The sequence below is a fragment of the Anomalospiza imberbis genome, chromosome 9 (genome assembly GCF_031753505.1).
Source record: "Anomalospiza imberbis isolate Cuckoo-Finch-1a 21T00152 chromosome 9, ASM3175350v1, whole genome shotgun sequence".
NCBI classification, from domain to species: domain Eukaryota; kingdom Metazoa; phylum Chordata; class Aves; order Passeriformes; family Viduidae; genus Anomalospiza; species Anomalospiza imberbis.
In genome coordinates this window covers 25430392-25452155 of record NC_089689.1, presented here as the reverse complement: position 1 = coordinate 25452155, position 21764 = coordinate 25430392, and the positions used below count along the sequence as shown (strand labels likewise).

The 21764-nt window shown below is 37.8% G+C and overlaps 1 protein-coding gene across 10 annotated transcripts in view; it reads left to right on the top strand.

Annotated features, from left to right (window-relative positions):
• Nucleotides 1-21764, top strand: part of EPS15 (epidermal growth factor receptor pathway substrate 15) — a 67013-nt gene that overhangs the window by 23418 nt on the left and 21831 nt on the right. For 9 of the 10 annotated variants that reach the window (XM_068198715.1, XM_068198717.1, XM_068198714.1 and 6 more), the window contains 11 exons: nucleotides 4593-4634; nucleotides 7421-7510; nucleotides 7828-7875; nucleotides 8894-8989; nucleotides 9363-9428; nucleotides 9856-9981; nucleotides 10413-10472; nucleotides 11353-11547; nucleotides 13026-13171; nucleotides 13964-14123; nucleotides 17491-17576. In XM_068198715.1, coding sequence (XP_068054816.1) covers nucleotides 4593-4634; nucleotides 7421-7510; nucleotides 7828-7875; nucleotides 8894-8989; nucleotides 9363-9428; nucleotides 9856-9981; nucleotides 10413-10472; nucleotides 11353-11547; nucleotides 13026-13171; nucleotides 13964-14123; nucleotides 17491-17576 — 1115 coding nt within the window. Of the gene's footprint in view, nucleotides 1-1224; nucleotides 1249-4592; nucleotides 4635-7420; nucleotides 7511-7827; nucleotides 7876-8893; nucleotides 8990-9362; nucleotides 9429-9855; nucleotides 9982-10412; nucleotides 10473-11352; nucleotides 11548-13025; nucleotides 13172-13963; nucleotides 14124-17490; nucleotides 17577-21764 lie in introns of those variants that run through there. The other variant, XM_068198720.1, reaches the window with a different exon arrangement.

Below are 21764 nucleotides of genomic sequence, written 5' to 3'. Positions count from 1 at the left end.
CTACCACGGGAGTGTTTTGTTGTGATTGCCTTTAGTTTGGAAACAAGCAAAGAACAGCTCTGAGAAGGAACTGACTGATCTCACAGATTGTCATCTGTTGTTGGAGAAGTCAAATTAAGCTATAACCAGTATAAGGGGTTGTATGTTTTGACCTTCCAAGGATGGTTGCTTATCAGACCAATTTCATACGGGGAATTTAGGAGAGGAAGAACAGAGAACTGAAGATGTGGAAAATGGATGTTGAGAATGGGGCAGAGGTGTTTCTTGAAAGGTGGGTTCACATTCAGTACCTTCTAGTTGCTCTTGAAAATTGAACTTGTGGTTTATTCTGAAAAACTGGCTGTGATTGAAGGGGAAGCTCATGGCTCAGGGAAGCACTGTAAAGTACACAGGAGGAAAAGGAAGATAACTTTGTGTTTGTCTTCCTGATGAAATGCTTTTTGTGAGAAATGTGGTAATTGTCTTGAAGTAGTTACGAGCTGCTTTGGTAAACAAGACAAAATCATGTAATATCAATTTGTATCCTAATTAGCTGCAAGTCTCATTTTAGACTTGAGTATTGTGTTGCAGAGTTGAGAGTGCTGTGCTATGTTGTTGAAGGGAAACATGGAGTATTACACCGAGGCTGAGCTGGATGGATTCCTGTCTCGTGCACACATTGCCAGGATTAAGGTCTTGGTACTGGAACACACAGGATCCAAATACTTCAGTAGGAATGATACCCTCACAGTAATGCACATATTATGTATAATCTAGAGCCAGAGATCTTGAGGTCTCTGGCAAACTTCTGGTGTTTTTGTTGTTTTTTTTTTTTTTTTTTAAGAAATCCGCAAAATTGTTAAATAAAGATCAGAGTCTGTAATTTCTAGTGGAATGAGGAACCTCTTGTTCCTCTTTCTGTCCTGCAGATGAAGAAACCAGAGCATCCATGTGTGTATTTTAACCTGCATATAGAGGGGACTGACTGCTCCTAAAGCAGATAGAACCTAGTTTTTTTGGTTGGTATTGCATCCACCATGTTAGGGAGAAGCTGCCTCTAAAAAGGCAGTGCAGCTACTCTTTCATTTTGCACAGGCTTTGTTCAGTACTGATTAGAAGATGGTGGAGATTTTCTGTAGCAATTTGAAAATTAAATGGAACCATTTCTAATTATTCAGTGACAGACATCTCTGCAGAGAGGAGACAGCAGTTCTTGTGCTTGCTTCAGCTGTTCAAGGGGAAAGAAAGTGCTCAATTTTTATGTACTTGGTAATAATTGTATAGAAATTTATAGTAAATGTTTTCTTTACATTTGTTATTGCTGTAGGAGATATTCCTGGTTATATAATTGAAAGTGGTAGAAAGCTTTACCCTGAAACACTTCAGCTAAGACAATAAAGCAATAGAAGAAAAAGAGAGAAGTTGATTGTTGTTTTGAAATGGCATTGTAAGGAAACCAGCTTGCCTTGAGCTTACCTGCTTTTTGGCTGGCTAACTACAGGAAGAACATTTAAGGCCAGATTGTGTCTTTTGGAGACTCTTAAAATGAGTCCTAGAGCTTTGTGTTGTGATAGAATACGGTATTTTGGATTTTAATCAGGATAGAATAGCTTGTTTGTCCCCTGATATCTCATTGGGGTTGGAAGGGAAAATTACTTTTGTTTTTCTCAATGGACAGCTTTTTTTTGTTTGTTTTTAAATGTTTTTGGAAGGAAGGTTTTGGCTGGATGTGGTGGACAGACTGGTAATAGTATCTTATTACACCTAAATGCAAATGTGCCAGAGGCATGAAAACATGGGGATTGATTGACAACAGAAGATGAAAAAGACAGGTGTCCCTGAAGGTGTTTTTTATTTCCTAGGTTATCATTCTAACGTTCATAGGTTTGTATCAAAGGTTGTAATTACTACAACACACATTACCCTTATGAAGTGATCAACTTTGAAATGGAGCCATAATAATGTCTTCCTATTTTTATACGCTGTGGAATCTGACCTTTTCTCCCTCCCATATTTTGTATTTAAAACAAGCTGAATTTACTCTGTAAATGGTTGTTACAAATCCCATAAAAAGAATTTTGCCAGGTAAATTCTGAGGCAGCACTTGGAAAGGTCTTGAACCGCATTTTTTTTCTTATCCCAGAAGAATATCCTAGATTATCTTTGCATTTGTTGGTTTATTGTGGGGTAAACTTTGAAGGAAAAACAAGTCTATTGCTAGTAAAATAGTATGAGAAACTTTTTTTACTCCTGTTACTCTATTCACAGGAAATTCCAGTTACTGCAGTCATACTGATGTTAAAATGAATATTGGAAGCACTAATGAAGCAAAGAGTTATTGGCTCATACTCTTAAGTACTGAATGAAAAGATTATTTGCACTTAGTGTTTCCATTGCAGGACTTCAACATGATGTTTCCTGTCCAGGAGTGACAGTGATCAGTTTGGCTGTAATAAGGAGACATTTGGCTGAACAAAGGGTGACATTGGGCAAGAGGGATGATGCACAAGAATCGATGGTTCCAGCGGATGCGCTGGCCAGCTCCGTTCAGCTTCTCTGCTCACTGCTTTAATTTTGGCCTGTGCCTAGACTTTTACATTGTCATAAAGTAACACTTAGTAAGTCAAATACTTGAGTATTTGGGAGAACTACCCCTGTAGGTTGCTGTGCAAAGTGTATCTGAGAGGGTAAATAAAGCATATGAGGTTTAGGTAACAAAATACAGCGTGCTGCGGAGTGCTAGAAAATGCTTGAAAGTGGTTTGTTGTATTGGTGTTGTGGCAATCTGAGGGCTGCCAAAATTGAATATATTTTGTCAGGCTATTTTAAGGGATGTGTAACTCCATGCTTAGTTGATGGCTGAAATAATAAAAGTCTTTGGGTACCAGAGCAAAGTCAGAGCAAGGTTAAGCTATAAAAATGTAGGCATTGCAGTGAATGCCAATGATGGTTTCCCAGCATATGTAATTTTTCATGTTTGGCTGTGGGAGAGGTATTTCCTACCTCCTAGTAATCAAATAAAACCTTACCAGCTGTGTGTCCCTGTAGTTGCCCCCTTCCCCCAAACACCAAAAAACCCAAAACAACAACACCAACAAAACCCACCAAAAAACCACCAAACACAAACCAAACAACCAGCTAGAAAATCAGAAGCTGAGTCTCTGGGGGAGTATACTTGCTGAACAAGCTCTGAATGGAAGCTCTCCTGTTATTTCTAGCTGTACTCTGTAATTTGTCTTGTAGGACGTTCTGGTGATGCTGCACACTTTCTGTAATTGCACAAGAGCACTCTAAATTAATTTCTACCAAACATCTTCTACTATCATAGTATCCATCTACTACTATCATAGTATAATTTTCTGATAATCAGCACCTGTGAACATGGAGTACTCAGCCAAAAGAGCAGCTGTTGCTGTAGGAAAATGGATGTGGTGTTATTTAGCTGTCAACCATTTATACAATCTGTAGTAAAGTTTTTTACAAAATTGTGATTGACAACATCAATGATGCTGTTAGTTTCCATATTTCCCTTTTAACATCTAAATTTTAAATCCAGAGAAATTGCTAAGTTGATTCTGTTGGTACAAAGGTCTGCAAATCCTGGGGTTTGACATCATATTCCTGTTAAGGGGAAGGACTCTGGTTTTGGATGATATTTGAAATTACGTGCTCTGGGCTTTTTTAGTAAGTATTATGTAATTAGCTTGTATTATGCTCAGTTGTTCCCACAGGGTTTTCCCACTCTGAATTCTAGGGTTATTCTCTGCATAAATGCCTTTGGTTTAGGCAACATGCACTTCATGAAAGCAGGATCTGATTTTGTGCCTGTTTTTACATTGGGGAAGAGAGGTAACCCTAACACTTCATTTCTTGGCAGTCTGTTGGGAAAAAGGATATTTAGTGTAGGCCAAGAGATTAGGTTTTGCATTGTTTCAGGTCTTAGATTTTATTTTAGTTTCTAAGAATAATTTAAAAATAAAGAACCTTTTCCAAAGAAGCTGTTTTATCCTTGTCCGCTTAACTTTAGGTGAGCCTTGAATGTCTGGTAGAGGGCAGTGGAATGAAGGCAGAAGTTATCCCCAACAAGGGTTCAAGTTACAAAACCCAAAGTTAGAATATTATTCTATTTTAATGTGGTACTGTTGCTGTGGGTTTAGTTTTGAATCCAGGGATTAATTTGGGTAACTGAAAATTTTACAGACTGGTTGCTTATGACACTAAATTCTAAAGAATGATGCAGTGGACAGTGAAATAAAATTATGTTCCTTTGTACTCTAATATTCGAGAGCACTTCCTAGCCTGAGTCGTTTCAGGTTTCTGCTTTTGCCCCTAGGAAATGTTGCCTAAGAGTTCCTGTTTCACACAGGCTCACCTGGTGACCTAGCTGAGGGAAATCTGATCTGGGGTGGTGTCAATGACTGCAAAACAAGAAGTCAGTCTTCTAAAAGTTACAGCACGAAGAGCTGTCCTAGTTCCTCATCATTGTACAGAATAAATCCTTAATGCTTCTTTGAACACCAGTGGAGTGTGTTTTATATCTTTATTTGTCCAGGGAGAGGGAAATTGAAATATGGATCTCCAGGGCTCATTTTCTCTCTGTGTCTCTTTTACAGCTATCGAGTGCAAATCCTGTGTATGAGAAATTCTATCGACAGGTATGTATATTCTGAAAGAACAGACCTCATTTGGATTTTAAAGAATTGATACTCTTTTTCTAGGGTCTCAGCCTGGGATTTTTCTCCACTGCAGGAGGACAGCAGGTTTGAAATTGCTAAACAAGAAGAGAGAGTTTACCTTGATCTAAGTTCAAATGGCTCCTGGTGGCTGAAGGAGACAGTATCACCCTCAGAAAGTTTTCCTTGAGATGGACAAATCTACTGTGTGTTTATCTCTAGGCATTGGATTAAAAACCTTAGGAGTGTCCCTTATAATGAGATGTCATTATAAGGGCACAAGAAAATGCTGGGAACTGATGGTTCTGCACATCCTAGCTCAGTTCTGACTCTCTCTGTCAGGCACCACCTTTGCCATCTGCCTCTCTCTTCCTCCTGACTGCAGTTGCTCAAAAAACTCGGATAAAGGAACTGAATTGAAGCACAAATGTGTTCCATTTGTTGGAATACCTAGCCTAGTGAAACTAGAGCACTATTTGTTGTCCAGTGGTTTCAGTAGTGTACAGGAACAGGGATTCCTTAAACATGATGTTACTGTTAGTGAAGTGGTGCCAGTGGATTTGTTTTCCAGAGGATTATTTTTCTGACTTGCTCAGATGAATTCTTTGCTGCAAGGATTTTTCCTAAAGAGGAGCTTTCAAATGTGTCTGAAGACTTTCAGTTCTACTAGGGAACTTTTCTCTTCCATTCCTCAGATAAGGAGATGTCAGCTTTCAGAACAGAAATTCAGAGTGACATTTCCCACTTTGTCTTATGGTGCTGGTGGAGTGTGCTTTTATATTAATATATTCATCACCTGGAACAGGGCTGATGCTAAGTACACTTCCAGTTCTATCACAAACTTAAAGGAATTCATCTGGCAAAAGGTGTGTTGTGAAATGGGTGTAAATCCTGCCCTTTGTACTTAGAATGAGATTGGAACCTCAACCTTTCAATAGGCACTCTTTTCTTTCAAATAAATTTTTTTCTGTTTAACCTTTCATAGACTGACTCAAAGCAGGGTGAGGTTAAAGGATAAACTTAAATAACTATCATAAAGCACTAGGAAATTACTTAATCACATCATGCAGTGCAGCAGGGAAGCGGTGCTGAATTCTTGATGAGTCCTGAACTGAAGCACTTCTCACTGTAACCTTCTGCCCTAATCACAGCAGGTATATGTTTGTAACTTTTGGTAATTTCTGGTCCTACAAGAGACAGGCTGTAAGAAGGGAGTTGTTGGCTGATGCAGCTGTGGAAACTGCTTCTTACACGTCAGGGGAAAAGCTCTGCCATGCTGGTGTATAACTGACAAACACCAGCAATCATCCAGTGCAATAATCAAACATAAGTAACCCCACCCCAGCATTCAAGACTCAGTAATTTGTAAAGAAATTGAAATCAGCCCTTTAAAAATAGTTACTAAGGGTTTGATAATTAATTGTACAAAAAGAAACTAGTGTCAGTGTTGGGTTAAGTAAGAATCCTGCTTAAATCCCTTAAAGTCACCTTCCTCTGGCTTGGACTTGGGGAACTAAAAACTAAACACAGCTGATGCTGTGGTGTTCTGTGACTTTCTTGAAGGAGGAATGCTAGGCTGGAGGTTTTCTGAGTGGATGCCAAGATTGCTGTGTTACATGCAAGGTCGACTCCACTATTTAAAAGGGGGTTTGATGCACTGTCTTGGCAGCTTTGTGCCTATAGATGAACAGCTCTCCCACAACTCAATTAGCCTAACTGCTGGACTGTACTGTTCGCAACCTTATTGCTCTGACCAGGGCATCCTCAGTTACAGGAAAAAACCTCTCCTAATTAAAATCATCCTGGTTATGTTAAAAACAATAGATGTTTTCACTTTCCTGTTAAATTACGATTTGGGGATTTCGGAGTGTTTTGTTCCCTTTCAGAAGTATCTACAGACAACTGCTGCAGCATTCTTTCCAAATGATAAATTCCCCACAGTCTTTCAGGAGCCAGCTCTAATCCCATCTTGGGAAGCTGTTAGCTTTGAGCACCTTGTGTGTGCTGCAGCTGTGAACTTGGGCAGTTGGTCTTGTGTTCCAAACACAATATTGAATACGGCCTTTGTTTAAACACAGAGCTGTGAGACTGGAAATGGTGCAGTTGTCATCATCATCACCCTACCTGTGGAGTGTAGTAAGGCTGACAGTCTGAATTGACTGAAGATACCCTTAGTCCTATTTTCCATACTGTGCCCTTTTTAAGAATCCTTTTCTTTAGGCTCTCAAGGACTCTCAGCTTTTCCTCTATTTCCCTTGCCCTTACATCACCATGTTGGTGATGTAAGTTTTCCTTCTTTCTTTTCCCACTTGAAAAGATTTAGTTAAAAACTTGAATAACCCTCTATTTTAATGATCTCTTTATTGATCCGGGGAGAAATGCGTGCTGCTTGGTATTCTGCCAAAATCACCAACTTCTTCACTGTGTAAATAAGTTTCGCTTTAGGGAGTATTTCCCTCTGCTGTGGTGGTAAAGGTATCTTCAAAGCAGAGCCTTCTTTTTCAGACCCTAACAGTAATGAATACAGAGCTGGACAATGAAATGTAATCAAGCCCTGGAATTCTCTGTTCTTAAATATCACATGTTTTTATGGCATCAAGAAGAAAAGCCTGTGATTGAAGGGGCTAATTAAATTAGGTTCAGAAGATTGTCCTCAAAGTGACTGTTAACTTGAGCATTCTTCTTCAGTAGCTTTATGAGAGCCTGTGTAAAGAGATGGCATCAATTCAAAAGCCAGTTTGTGATGTGAGGATTTTTTTCTCCCCCAGGTCGATTCTGCTAATGCTGGACGAGTATTAGCTTCTGATGCAGCTGTTTTCTTGAAAAAGTCTGGATTGACAGATTTGGTACTTGGAAAGGTATTTAATGGCAATTTTAAAATTTATTTAATTACCCTCTTCTTGCTTCAGTTAGTATCCTGTTTAAATTAAAATACTTAGTAGTACTATAGGATACATGATCTTCCCTAGCGTGTTTTCAGTTGTTCTATCCAATAGTTCCAATAGTTTCTATCCAGTCATGGAAATTATTGCAATATTTAAATTTGTCATCACAATTAAGTGCTATCATGAAAGTTAAAACATGAACTTTCCTTCAGAAGTTCATTATAAATGGAGGGAGGACTTGCCAGCTTCCTCTGAAGTGCTGTGAACCCTTTATTATGATTATGTTTCAGATTTGGGACCTAGCTGATACTGACGGCAAAGGTATCCTGAACAAACAGGTATGATTATTTATGTAGTGAATGGCTCCAACCATTACCCAGCCTTGAAACAAGATGAAAACAGTTGAAATTTTGGGTTAGGAAAGCAGTTTTTCTAACAGATTTTTTTCTAATTTTGACTGGCTCTGTAATTCCCATTTGAGTGGAAGCTACAATAAATTAAACAGCCTTCAGCTGCCTCATCAGCTTTTCTCCATGTTGTAAAATGGGCTGACGTATAGTTGTGCAAAAATTTGCTGAGAAGTAATTTAGGGTTTAGTATACTGCATTTCAATGAAGGTGACTTTTTCCTCATAATCTTGTAGGAAGCAATGCAGAAATTAAATTTCTTGTAAAATCTTCAAAATTATTATTACTTTAAGTTTGGTGGACTTGACATTGCTACATTCTGTTTGGAGTTGTCCTCCCCAAGCTGTGGCAATGAGCAGTGTGAGGACAAAATTTACATCTCAGTGGTGCTACCACAAGTTCTAATGTGTGTTGCTGTTTGATTTGAAATACAAATAACAGTCCATGAAGAGGGAACTGCTTCTTCCCATGATAGGAAGAGGAGGAGGTTGTAATGTCTACCAAACAATTTTGGGGGTTTTTGGGCTTCTTTTGGTTCATTTTTCTGTTTTTCTCTACTCCATTAACCATTTGTGGGATCAGCTCAGTTCCTCCAAGATGAACAGCTGCAATTACACTTCACATTTTCACTGTTCTGTTATAGAAGAACTGAGTGCTGAGGACTGACTACACTGGCCAGGAAGTTACTAAATTCTTGGAAAATTAATTGCAAACTTTTTCTTACTGGAGGAATCCAGCATTTGCTGGCTGCTGCTTTCTGTCACTTTCTGAACCCTTTTGAAGCCATGCACAACTTTTCATATATATATAGTAATACTAGAAAAGCTCTTAATTCTTCTGAAATTTTACTATCTATTAAATTATATTTTCATATATAATACATATTTTAATATATAATATATATTTTCATATTATAAACCCTTCAAAATTGCTTTTTTTTTCCCTGTAGGAATTTTTTGTGGCTCTTCGACTTGTAGCCTGTGCACAGAATGGATTGGATGTTTCCCTGAGTAGTCTTAACTTGCCTGTTCCTCCACCAAGATTTGTAAGATTTCGTTTTTAATTGAACATATTATTAAGAACTGCTTTTAAGTGAAAATTTAGGAAGGTTTGGTATAAATACCAAACACTTCAGGGGGTGATGTTGTAGGGCAATGGGGCCCTAAAATAGGGAAAAAATCAAGCAACATGGAATGAGCTGCTACATGTTCTAGTGGGGATTTGAATATAAAATTGTGTATAATTTGGAGATATGTGGTATTCGTTCATTTTAAATTTTGTGCTCTGAATTTTGCTATGACTAAAATGCAGTTCTGGCTTTGAGAAGCAGCTTCTCAAATAAGGGGGTGGTTTACCAAAGTGAGAATCACATCTCTTTTAATGTGTCTGCTGGTTTTTTTTGCCTTGTTTTTCCTTAGACTGATACTAGTAGTCCTTTGCTACTCAGTGGAACAGCATCAAGTGATCTACCATGGGCTGTAAAGGTAAACTAAATATTAGCTGTTACCTGGAACTGTTTTCTGGTTTGCAGGAAAACTTGTCTTTCTTAGAAAAACTAATGCTACATTTCTAAAGTATGATAGTCACCATTCCTTTCAAATTAGTAATTGGGCTAATAGACCTAATTTAATAAGAACACTTGACTCTTGGGAAATCTCTTCATGTTTAGAAATCTAAAATAAAGAAAAAAAAAAAAGGTTGTTACATGAAGCCATGAAAATAATTGAAGAAGAAATCTCACAGGGATTTGATGAGTCTCTGACTTAAAAATAGTATCTTTTTGATGTTTTCTTATAAGCATCAGGAACTGCAATGTGTATTTTTTAAAAAAGTTAACACTTTTGAAAGAACTTCTGCTTCTTAGGCTATGAATGTGACTGTGTAAGTAATACTTTTCTTCTGCCCCTGCAGCTGGAAGACAAGGTCAAGTATGATTCTATTTTTGACAGCCTAAATCCAGTGAATGGACTATTGTCAGGGGATAAGGTGAAACCTGTGCTCCTCAACTCAAAACTGCCAGTGGATATCCTAGGACGAGTAAGAATATCTTTCTTCTTAATTGTCAGTTCACAAGTAGTACCTGTGCTGCACTCAGCAATACCTGTTTTTCAAATTGAAGATTTGTGGTAATGAGCCTAACTAGTAAATAGATCTTATGGAGTGTGACTTTTGAACTGAAAAACAAAATTTATTTGCTATTTGGATAGATCACCTCCAGCTGCAGTTTATCAGTTATGTGTCCTCTTTAACACTTGGGTCAGGCAGGGCGCCTCTGTCTCCAACTTAAGAATCTCTCTGTTTTTGTGTGGTTTATGTGAATTTACATTGCTCACTGCAAACTAATGCTGTTAATAGAACTTGAGCTATGGTGGAGGGAGGCTGTTCTCATGTTTGTTTTTAATGAGGTTTTAAGTAGGAAACTGCTGCAGTTTAGTCAAAGATGCCTATATTCTGCTTTTTATTGGTAGGTGTGGGAGTTGAGTGATATTGACCGTGATGGAATGTTGGATCGAGATGAGTTTGCAGTTGTAAGTATCTTCTGCATCTTGGGATTTTGAAAGCCTGATGGCAGGGTTTAAAATAGATGCACTTTGTATTAATTTCTGACTATGTGGGTCTTTTATTATCTTTATTCAGAGTCCTTGATCAAGTTTTAGTGCTGTTTAATGTTTCTGTCAGTTTGTTGAATGTGTCTCACTACACAGCAGTAACTTTCTTTGTGGGTTAGATGAGCCATTAAAAACTTACACCTGAGATGTGTTGTCCCATGAGACACGGAGTGTTTGCAGTGAGTTTTACCTTAACCTTCAGTATTTATAGAACTTGAATGCCTCAAGGTATCCTTGAGGAATGTTTGTAGTAAAGCAGTAGAAAGTTGGTAGTAAGTTAGAATTTTAACACTAATAAAGCCAGGACTGATGAAATAATGTAAGAAGTGTTAAATTAGAGATGGCCACAACAAAAGAATTAAATGCTAAGTGGAGCAATTTCTGGGGAAATGGTGATAAATTAAAGTGTTTGAAGTCTTCTCTCAAGTAAAATTCCGCAAGTACTGGCTCAAGCTTGGAAAATTATTTTAATGTTCTAAAAGATACTGAACTTCACTTGCTAAGCACTGATCCGCAAAAGAAATTGGTAATGAAAAACGCAATTTGGAAGGCAATGAACTGTATCAATTGAGGGGCTTGTGAAGGAGAAACATCATGAAAAAATGCTACAAAGTTATTTTTTAATTAATTCTTTAGCCCCTCTCTAGAAATATATGTATATATATTTCTATATATACATATTTCTATTTCTTATATATTTCTATTTCTTATATATATATATATATATATATATTTCTAGAAATATATGTATATATATTTCTAATATATTTACATCCACACACCTTTTTTTCTTGTTCAGGCCATGTTTTTGGTATACTGTGCTTTGGAGAAAGAACCAGTGCCAATGTCCTTGCCTGCAGCTTTGGTGCCACCATCCAAGAGAAAACCTCTCAGTGTTCCAGGAGCAATGCCATTAATACCATCTTCAACCAAAGAGTCTCATCAGTCCTTGCCACCTGTGGGCATTTTAGCTGCCAAAACACCATTAACACAGGTACAGTTCTGAAGTTACTGGGGATTAGAAGGTTTCTGCTCTTAGCTCTGTGCTTCAGAGACTGCCTGTATGAAGAGACTTGATGCAGGTTTTTAGTTTGCTTCTTGCCCTGTTGGTTGGTTTTTGGAGGCTGATGGGAAGACCAGATGGACAGGTGTAAAATTTACCCTGTTTTACTTTTCCTAGATGCCTTCAGATATAAACAATTGGATAAAAAATAGTGTTTACTACAGATTTTGAAGATATTTTTAGAACAAATTATTTCAAGCTCAAAAAAAAAAAAAAAAAGGTGGTCCAGGTACACATCTGCAGAGCACAAGTTTTCTGGATGAAGATTGATTGGAATATAGACACCTTCTTAAAACAGATTGTGGCAGTCATGTGTGTGTGCATGTGTGCAATTTGGAGAAGACATGAATTAAAATGGAATAGATAAATGAAAGCAATGGCAAAAGAAAACAAGAGGTGCAGCACATCCACCTAGACACAGGAGATTCGATTTTTGTTCTGAATGTGATTATTGGGCAACTTGATGCCTCTTACCCTCCCCAGGCATCTTATTTACTCCTCATCATGTTAGAGTTCAGAAGCTGGGAAATGTCTTTCCAAGTAGCTTATATATAACTTGTTATATTTAAAATAAGAGAAAAAATTGATAAGGGTATTTAAGTAAGAACTGTGGTTCTTAATGCAGCTTGGACATTTGGGTACCCTTATTTGAGTAATCAGTAAGAAACCGGCATCTTAATTTTGGAGGTGCCAAAGTTTTAACCTGGAAATTTCCTTGCCTTGAGGGTAAGTCGTGCTGTATGTATTGCAAAGCAGTGTCATTCTGGGTGAGTTTATATACAGCACCATTTAGGAGTCATCTGTTAATTGTCTGTGTGCAGTGAAATTAATTAGTATCCATACATGCACTTGAAGCTGTTCTCACTCAAAAAACCCCAGACATCTTTATATTAGCTGGATGTTGTGAAAGATTGCTCAAGTAACAGAAGTGGCTCTAATTCCCACCTTTACCTTGTTCAGGTGTAAATTCTTCAATTTAAAATGTGCCCAACTATTAACAACCTGGGCTTGAGCAGCTCTCCAGTCCCTCCAGCTAAAGCTTCCCAGCTGTGTAAAGGGGAATAAAATTGATAGAGCCAGACAGTCAGCAGGACTGTGACTGAGCACAGTGATGAGGGAAGAGATCCAGCTTCCCAGGAATGCCTTTGTTGTACAGGCAAAGGGGCAGAGCGGCACCAAGCAGCCTGGATGCTTTACTGAGGGAAATGCTTCTACTTGTCCAGTTGCTTGAGGATCTGTGCATGTCTGTTTAGGAGGATGAAACTGGTTCATGAGCTAGCACCTGTATCACTTTTTTAAAATCTGTGCTGTATTCCTTGAATTATGTAAGTCTGAACTGGAAACAAAACTTGCCTGTGTCTTAGTGTTGTGGTTTTGGTTTTTTCCCTTCCATCCTCACCCCCCTTCAGTGGGTTGTATCGCCTGCAGACAAAATTAAGTACGATGAGATCTTTGTGAAAACTGACAAGGACATGGATGGATTTGTGTCAGGTGTGGAAGCCAGAGAACTATTCCTGAAAACAGGACTGCCTTCTGCTCTCCTTGCACATATCTGGTAGGTTTTTTTTCCCCTGTGACAGCTGTGTAGATGATGGCATAGTTCTCACTTCCTGCTATGCTGGCATTTCTGAAAGTGGCATTTCTGTATATAATAGCGTGGCCTTTGTATAACCAGTGATAACTTACTTGCTTCTGCTCTGGGACAGAAATGTGTGGAAATCAGGTTTATACCTGAACACAGACTGTTAAAAATACTGCACTTCAGCTATCTGTGTGTATTTAAGAATCACATCATTACAGGTGTCTGATCACTGATCCTGCTCATGTACAGGGAAAGGGAATTGTTTCTATAAAATTGTTAGCATGCAAGATTTATGTCCCATCTCATTCTACAACATGTCTTTCCTTACAGCTATGCATTCATTTGGCATTATTCATTACAGAAACACCTTCATTGCACTCAATGCTTTTTAATTCTTTCTGTGCTATGAGCTGTTGCCAGGCACACTGATCGGAACAACTTTTTTTTTTTTTCCCAAGTTATGGTTAACACATCTGCTAATTTAGGAAAATCAGGAAAATGTAAATAAACTTGTGTTGGTTCTAAAGGTGTTGCTAGTGATCTGCAGCCCTGATTGTGCTTTTCACCAGAGCACAGCTGTGGGCCTCAACATGCAAAGTGAAAGTGGCTGTGTCTGAGTGATGTTTCCTATGCCTTTAGTTTTGTTTTAGAAGAGGAGATACACCCTAGCAATTTTCACATTTGTAAATTACAGTAACTACACTAAATATGGCTGTACTTGGAGAAATGAGGATTTTTTTTTATTTCATGTGCATCTCTGTACAGGGCTCTCTGTGACACCAAGGACTGTGGGAAGCTTTCAAAGGAACAGTTTGCTTTGGCTTTCCATTTAATTAATCAGAAGTTAACAAAGGGCATTGATCCTCCTCAGGCTCTGACTCCAGAGATGATTCCACCTTCAGACAGGGGTGTCAGTTTACAGAAGGTAAGGATGGATTTGGCATTTTTGGTGTACATATCAAACAAATAATGTTAATTTCAAAGGCTACGCAAGAAGCAACCTCGAGTGCTGGCATACCTTAAATTTATCATAATATCAAGAAGAAGAGAAATCTTAGGTGCAAAGAATTGACAAAAACCTTCCATCCATATTTCAAAATGAAGCTGTCATTTATTACACCTGCCAACCAAGCAGAGAGATCTTATGTTGGGAGAGCATTATTTTCTCTTCTGTAAGAATAAACCTTTGCTGCCATTTTAAAGAAATTTGAGTTTCCATCTGAAGTGACATGCACAAGTTCAGTGCTTTTCTCCTAATGTGTTCAGTTACCTTTTCTACATCAATCTTTTTTAATAAGTTTGGAAACAATGTGAACTAAAGGTTTAGAGTTATTTAAAGTTTTAAATAGTCCTCCATTTTATACCTCACAGATTGTTTAGATATCTCCACAGTCTGTTGGTTGCCATCTATCTTAATCCAGCAGTTAGCTGTACCTCAGCAATTCAATTTGTAGCTATCAGAATGGTAGAGGTCATCACAAATTCTTATGTATTTTACACATCTTGAAGTTTGAAGTGAATTACCTTTTCTTGGTTGTGCAATACACTGACCTAATTCTACAGCTTTCTTAAACAGAATGAAAAATTCACACCTGGAAAAATGAAACTCAAAATTTGGCACTACTTTTTTGAGTTTCTGTAACTGGTATCTAATTTGTTTTTACATTCTGTTTTTAAAAAGTAATTGCTTTATTTGCAACTCTACTAATCTTTTTTGTATGTTTGCTTTCCTTTCTATGTCTCTTTTCTAGTTTGGACTGTTTTTTCCATTCTGCACCACTCTGCTTTTCATCCTTATTATTCTGTCAGTTTGTTAACTCTGCTTTCTCAAGGTTAGAGAAACTTTGCTTTTCTAATATTTACTGTCTGTTGGTTTAATAATGAACATCCTCCTAAGACTCACATAGTCATGAATGAGCTCTGCACTTCTCTCAGGTGTCACCATGTGTTGCAGCTCAAGTTCTGCTGATTTCCAGTGTTGTTCATCCAGAGTAACCCCAAGGTTCTCCCTTGAGCCCAGACCGCTGGGGCAGCTCCTGTGGGCTGCTTAAACTGAAAACAGAAAATGCTGTGTCTTCCTGGTGAAATTGCAGGGGAAGTGGTGACAGGGTAGTAGCCCAATGTGGCATTTGGCAGTTTTCATAAGGATTAATACCCACTGAAGATATCAACAAAAATTGAATGATTAGAAAGCATTAGATGTTGGTTACTGCTGTTCTGTGGATGTAAATTGATTTTGTAAAACTCTCAAAGACATCAGTGTGATTTTTTTTCATTACTAACTTAAGTGATGAGTAAGAACATTGTGTAAGAAGGTAAGTTAGCTTTCAATTAGCTCTGTAAATCCTGAACAAGAGGTTTTTTTACTAAATTGAGCTGAACCTTTAGCTCATTTTGAACTTTTTTCAAAAGAGGTGTTGTCCTGTTGATATGAAAGAACTTTTTGTCCAAGATTATTGCTCAAGATTTGAACTCAAAGGATTGAGTCAGTAGGCAGAGATAGGCTTTTTGCTGGTTTTCTTGATGTGATGTGGCATACATGGTAAAAAAAAAACCCAGAACACCATCTTAGGCTTCATCTTCTGAGTTGACCCATACAAAGGTGATAGCAGAAATACCAGTAAGTAAAATGGTATTCCATTGTGGTTTAAAACTTGTTGCTGTGTTTCCTGACCCAGAATTGTTTGTAGTCACCACTTGCATGACAAGCCATAAAAATTAAACTTTTATGTAAGGTCCTCTCAAAGAATTTTGATGGGAATTTCTTTTTACTACGACTTTGAGCTAAAAACTGGAGGTGCTGTTTTGCATGCATGTTACAGTGTAGTAATGGCAGCTTTTGGTTCTAACTTGTCCTTGTTAATATTGAAGCTAAAAAATGTTGGCTTTTATGTTCCTGCCCCCAACCAGTTCTCCTGAGCAATTGAAAATAAGATTGAACTACATTTTCCTCAGATTTGGTGCTGGCATTAGTGTGCAGAATTTCTTTAACTGGTGAAAGAAGGAAGCATGGAAAACAAATTGTTTGCAGCTAATATTTTCATGTGTTCCTTCTATCCTTGTCATAGGAGAACTAAAAACTCCCCTTTGAATGCCATGATCAACTCAGCAAAACTCCTGTGTAATTCCTGTGGAGCAGGACTAAACATTATAGCTAGTTTGCCCATTTGAGAAGCTGTACACTAACCAGTTTAAGAATACCTGTATAGTTGGTTTTTTGGTTGGTTTTTTGTTGGTTTTTTTTTTTTTTTTAATTCCCAGTTCATACCATTTGTCCTAGTAAAATATGCATGAATAGTCTGTAGCTCTGCTGAATAGTACTCTCAACCACAGTGTGCTCACAGTTTAGGTGTTCATAGCTCTTGGTTTTTTTCTTCCCCAGAGTATCAGTTTGAGTAAGCACATAGTTAATATTATCTTGCTTCATCTGTAGAGAAACTTAAGCATTTAAAAACTTCTGTGTTATTTTGGGGGTATCACTTGCCTTTTTAAATTCTATGTATACATATGTCCTTGGAGTGTGGTGTTTGTCCTGGATGCTTTATTCAAGACTTGATGGAGCTGATGTATTTATTGGAGGTACCTACAGTGGCTGTTGCTTTTTAAGCATGTTTGTGTTGTGGCAAGGCACAGAAGAATAATTACAGCATTTGTAATTTCTGTCTTCAGCATTTGTTCTCTATCCGTTTATGTGTACTTTTTTTGAAACAAATAGTTTGTATTACAGTCATTGTCTTATAAAGACATTAAGCAAATGGGAACTCATGGGTGTAAATTACCCTGTGAGTTTTTATTATCAAAGTTTCAGTGAGTGCTCTGGAGCTTCGTGTCACGCCAGCTCAGTATCCCTTAAATCCTTGCAAATCACTGTCTGTACTCTGCAACATGAGGATCACCAAGGTGAAGAAATATAAAAGTAGCAAGCAACCTCTCTCAAATGGATGCTAGAAAACCATCTAAATATTAGCTGTAAGATGAGACTTATTCTAGAACAAGATTCTGTGGTTTTTTGAATGATTAGGAAGTCCTGTGCTTTTGTGGAAGGTGTCTTCAAGGGTGTGCAGGAGACAAACTCTTTGAATTGGGCTGTCTCCATGCTTTGGCTGTGTGATGTGCTCTGCTCATACAGCATCTGTACTCTTCTGGGGTTTCTAAAAGATTGAAGGTTTGAAATACAGTGCTACCAGCAGTTGTTACAAGAGGACAGCTCATGTTGCCACAAAAAGTAAAATGAATGTAGTAGTTGAATAGAATAAGCTCTAGACTAACAGTGTTTATTTTTTATCTTTCAGAGTACTCATGGACCGAATTCTGTAGCAGATTTTTCCGCAATTAAAGAACTTGATACATTAAACAATGAAATTGTGGACCTGCAGAGGTATGTAAGGGAGGAGTAGCCAAAGTTGCCTTGGATTCAGTTGTACTATTTACTGTTTTTCAAAAACCAATTCAGTGCAGAAGAGAAAAGCAGGTGGTAGTACTCTGCTGAGTAAAGGCTCAGCTTGTCTGTAGTACTGTGTGACACTGCTGCTCTCTGTTCACTCACATGAGTGCACTTAGTGACAGCAGGGCTGTGAAGAGTCTGTCCCTTGTGCCCTCAGGTTGTGTTTCAGAGAGCTGTGTATCTCAGCAGCCTGACCTGGAAATATTCTCCATTGTTCATCTTTATTGGCAGATGTGAATGGAGCAAGTCTTTAGGATGCTGGAACCATATATAAATGGTGTTAGTTACCTTTTATTTGTAGAGGGCATTCCAGGGACTTGGTTTTGGTGGCAGTAAGGAAGTGAGATGGAAAAGATCAGTAAGTATGCAGGATAGGGAGTGGGAAGATGACTGTGCATGGACCTCTGCTAGGGTTTTGATGGGGGTAAAGATGGGGATGTTGCTCTTGTGTAATAAAATAAACTGCTGGACTGAGAAAAATTGTTTTGATGTCTGCAGACACTTGGATTCCATTAATTATTGCTAAGGTAATTAAGATGACTTCCAGTGACTAAGAAAATCTAATTCATATATTTTCTATAGTCTTGGTAATGCTTTTGAGACAGCAAGTATTTTTCTTCAGTGTTTTTCTTGTTACTATCATAAATCCACTGAAAATTCTATTAAGAACAGTAAATTTTCCTATTTTTTAAGTGCGGGTGCTTTGTCATGGTGAAATCTGCCTCTCTAATTCATGTCACTTGTGGGAATGATTTAACTTGGCAGTGTGTCAGAGCACAGTCTGTTTCCTAAATGCATAAATATTTTTTCATTTCACTTGCTTATTCTCTCCTATTACTCCCACTGCCTCCTTGCTTCTCCCTGCTCTGCCTCCACTGTTCTTCAGTTTATATTAATTCCAGTTTTGGACACTCACATTTATTAACCTGAGATAGGATTTGCAACTGTGTATATTTACTCTTGGTATCTCAGAAAGAAATAAATTGTTGGCTGGCATGAATTTTTAGCTGAAGTTGATTTTCAGTAGGTGGGCTTGCAGCCTAACACACAAGCCAGTCTGTTTGAGTCTGGTTTTCTTTTCTTACTGTGAGGTATGAAGGAACCATGGCCCTGAAAAAGTCACTACTTCCATTTCTTGAGGGGAAAATGCACATTGGCAATTATTTTAAATTGAATGATACTAGATTGTTGAAGATAGGGTAGAGGCAACTCTTAATGTGTATTTGTTTTTAGAAAGGGGAAATTTACTTTGATATGATTTAGAGCTTAAGAACAGAATGGGATTAACAGTGTGCTAAATGTAGGAAACTTTTAATCTTTGGTAAATTCACATTTCTATTACAACTGGTGAAGTACACTTTCAGCCTTGATAGTTGTCATATAAAAATGTAATTTAAACTGAAGTTATTTTTGTTCATTATTAAACAAGATAGATTGTTTAGCTGTTGGACTCAATACATGACTTCTTGTCTCTGACTCCATTGAGAAGTGTCCAAGAGCTACATTTTTGAGACCCAGTAATGGAATTTGAATCTATTTTTGAAGTGCACATCAAAAAACAAACAAACAAAAAAAGGCAGGAGAGGAAATGGCCAAAAGAACGACAATGTGTGGAGAACAGCTTTTGGAGAGACTGAGCAAAGAATACAGAGGTGATGTCTTTGTGGCTCAGCAGTTTGTGTGGCAAAGAGGTCTGGTGGCCAATAGCTTTGTAAATCTTAATTTGATGAACACAGTGTCAGGTAGGGGGAGGCTGAGAATCAGATGAAGAATAAAATGCAGAACACTGATTAGGGAGGATAATACCCCTGTGGTGGGGGGAATGATCTGCCTTGGGACATTGTGGAACCTGCATCATTTTGAGCCTGTTTGCACTGCTGTCTCTAAATTCTGTTTCAGTTGCACTATATGTTTAGAAAGATATTTGAACCTTTTCTTGATCAACTTGGTGGGAGGCTGGACCATTCTTTTTCAAGCCACAAAACCGTTTTCTTCCCCAGCAAACCCAGCTTTACTTTTTTGCTTTCAAAGTTAGTGTTGGCCCACAAATTCATGGAATTTCTTCAAGCTTTACTGACACTACATTCCTCTCTAAGCTGAGGAGTAGTTGAGCTTAACTTGGGATATCTCACCAGAGATGTCATCCTTCACATATGCTGGATAGCAACATTTAAATTGTCTTAAAGTATAAATCAGGTTAAAAGGACCATAAAGCTGGTGAGTTGGTCTCTTGCTAGCAATAAAAGAGCAAAACATCCCCCAGAAAAACAGGACAGTCTCTCCCTTCCATACACTTGCATCAAACCTTTGTTTCAAATTTCAGAGATCTACGTCACCTTAGCAAAGAACTTTAGGATGTAGGATAGATCATTTCTTCTCAACCTTTGGTTTCGAAGTAACTGAGCTGTTGCAGCAAAGTGGTTGTGAGTAACAAATGTTAGAAGAAACAAGGCAAACCTTTGGCATTTTTTCTAGTATTGCCAAACTGAAGTACTACTACATTAGGAATTCCCACAACTACAGATATATGTGAAAATAAAAAATATTGGGCAACTATGAGTGTAGATAATGCTACCAGCTCTGTGAGTGGTCATCATCTTATTATGGGAAAGAACTATGATTTTTTTGCTTTTGCATCTAAGGTGATTCAGCCCAGCCAGGGTTGAATGTTTGGCTTGAACACCTCTGCTGACACAGGGACTTGGCAGTTCTCAGGTATGACAGATATTTGCAATGTGCTGGCTCCCATTTATAAATTACTCCATTCACAAATTAGTATTAAATTTAGGGTTTTGGTAAATCATGAAGCATCTATATGGGAGAAACCATCTATTAGTCATTGCTTTTAGTTTATTTGATATGAGGTTCTCCCTACCTGACTGCTATTAAAATGCATAGGGAAATTGTATTGCTTTCAAAAATTGACTTGAATTGGTTACAAGTGTCCTTTGTTGGCAAGACCACAATTCTTTTTGGGTTGTTTTTTTGGATGTAGTAAGGGACTTTATGATCCAAGAAATCAGTCATATCCAACAAATCAATTTTCTTACTTGTCTTTGTTTCTTTCAGTTGTTGAACATTCCTAAAGGGGCATAGCAGATAGATTGTAAAAGAAATTGAGGTATTCAGAAGAATTAGTGAATTAAGTAGTTCTGTGTTGTCTTTTCTTTGAAACAAAGAGGCATTTCTGGGGGGAGGATGGGATGTGTTATGTGCAGACTATATGCACTCAGATTGTTTTCCTTTGCCTGAGACTGCTGCCTAAGCTTTTCTTGTTCTGCCTGACAATACTTCTTTCACTTGATTCTTTCCAGTTCATTGTTTGTGCTCTGATTTGGCTCATGGAAGTGCCAGTGGGTGGGTGTTGTATCCTGTTGCTTAGTCCAGATTGCAAGGATTTAGGTACCTGGCTTGTGTTGAAATACAAAGGAAGTGATCTGCATCTCTGACAGTCTCAGGCACATCAGTGACAGTAATGTATAAATGCTGTATATTAACCAAACATTCCTGCTTGCAGTTCTATTTCTTGCTCATTTTTCCCACTCCAGCAGGAAAAATAACAAGTATTTGTTTTCCTACTCTTTTTTATCATCAATCAGGAAGAATATAAATGAATGGTGGCTGTGCTTGATGAGTGTTTGAGGGCTTGAAGGTATTTTTCAGCTTGATTTGTACATAGATCTGTAGAAGTGCTTTACTGAGACCTTTGTTCATGTGAAGTTATGGAAGCCAAAGCAACAGAGCTTGTTTCAAGCCTGTGTAGGAATGCTTCAAATATCTAAGTACAACTATGCTACAGGTGCTTACTGAGGTAGAGGAGTGTGCTGTAGCTTTGATTGAAAAGAAAAAGATTGTTTTAGAATTTCCAGTTTCTGATGAATGGAGAGTGACAAATTTTATGAAATTTATTTTATGAATTTTATGGAAGTGTGATCGTTTATTTTGAAGGATCACACTTAACAGAATAAATAGCCTTGATCTTCAAAGTTCCTCTTTCCACATCGTTCCTTTTCCTTTCATTTAAACTTACCCTTTGGGCATAATCAGGAAGTTCCTCTTTAATCTCTTTAATCAGATAATGAGAAAAATAATAGCAGAGTATAATCTATAGTAATTATTTGT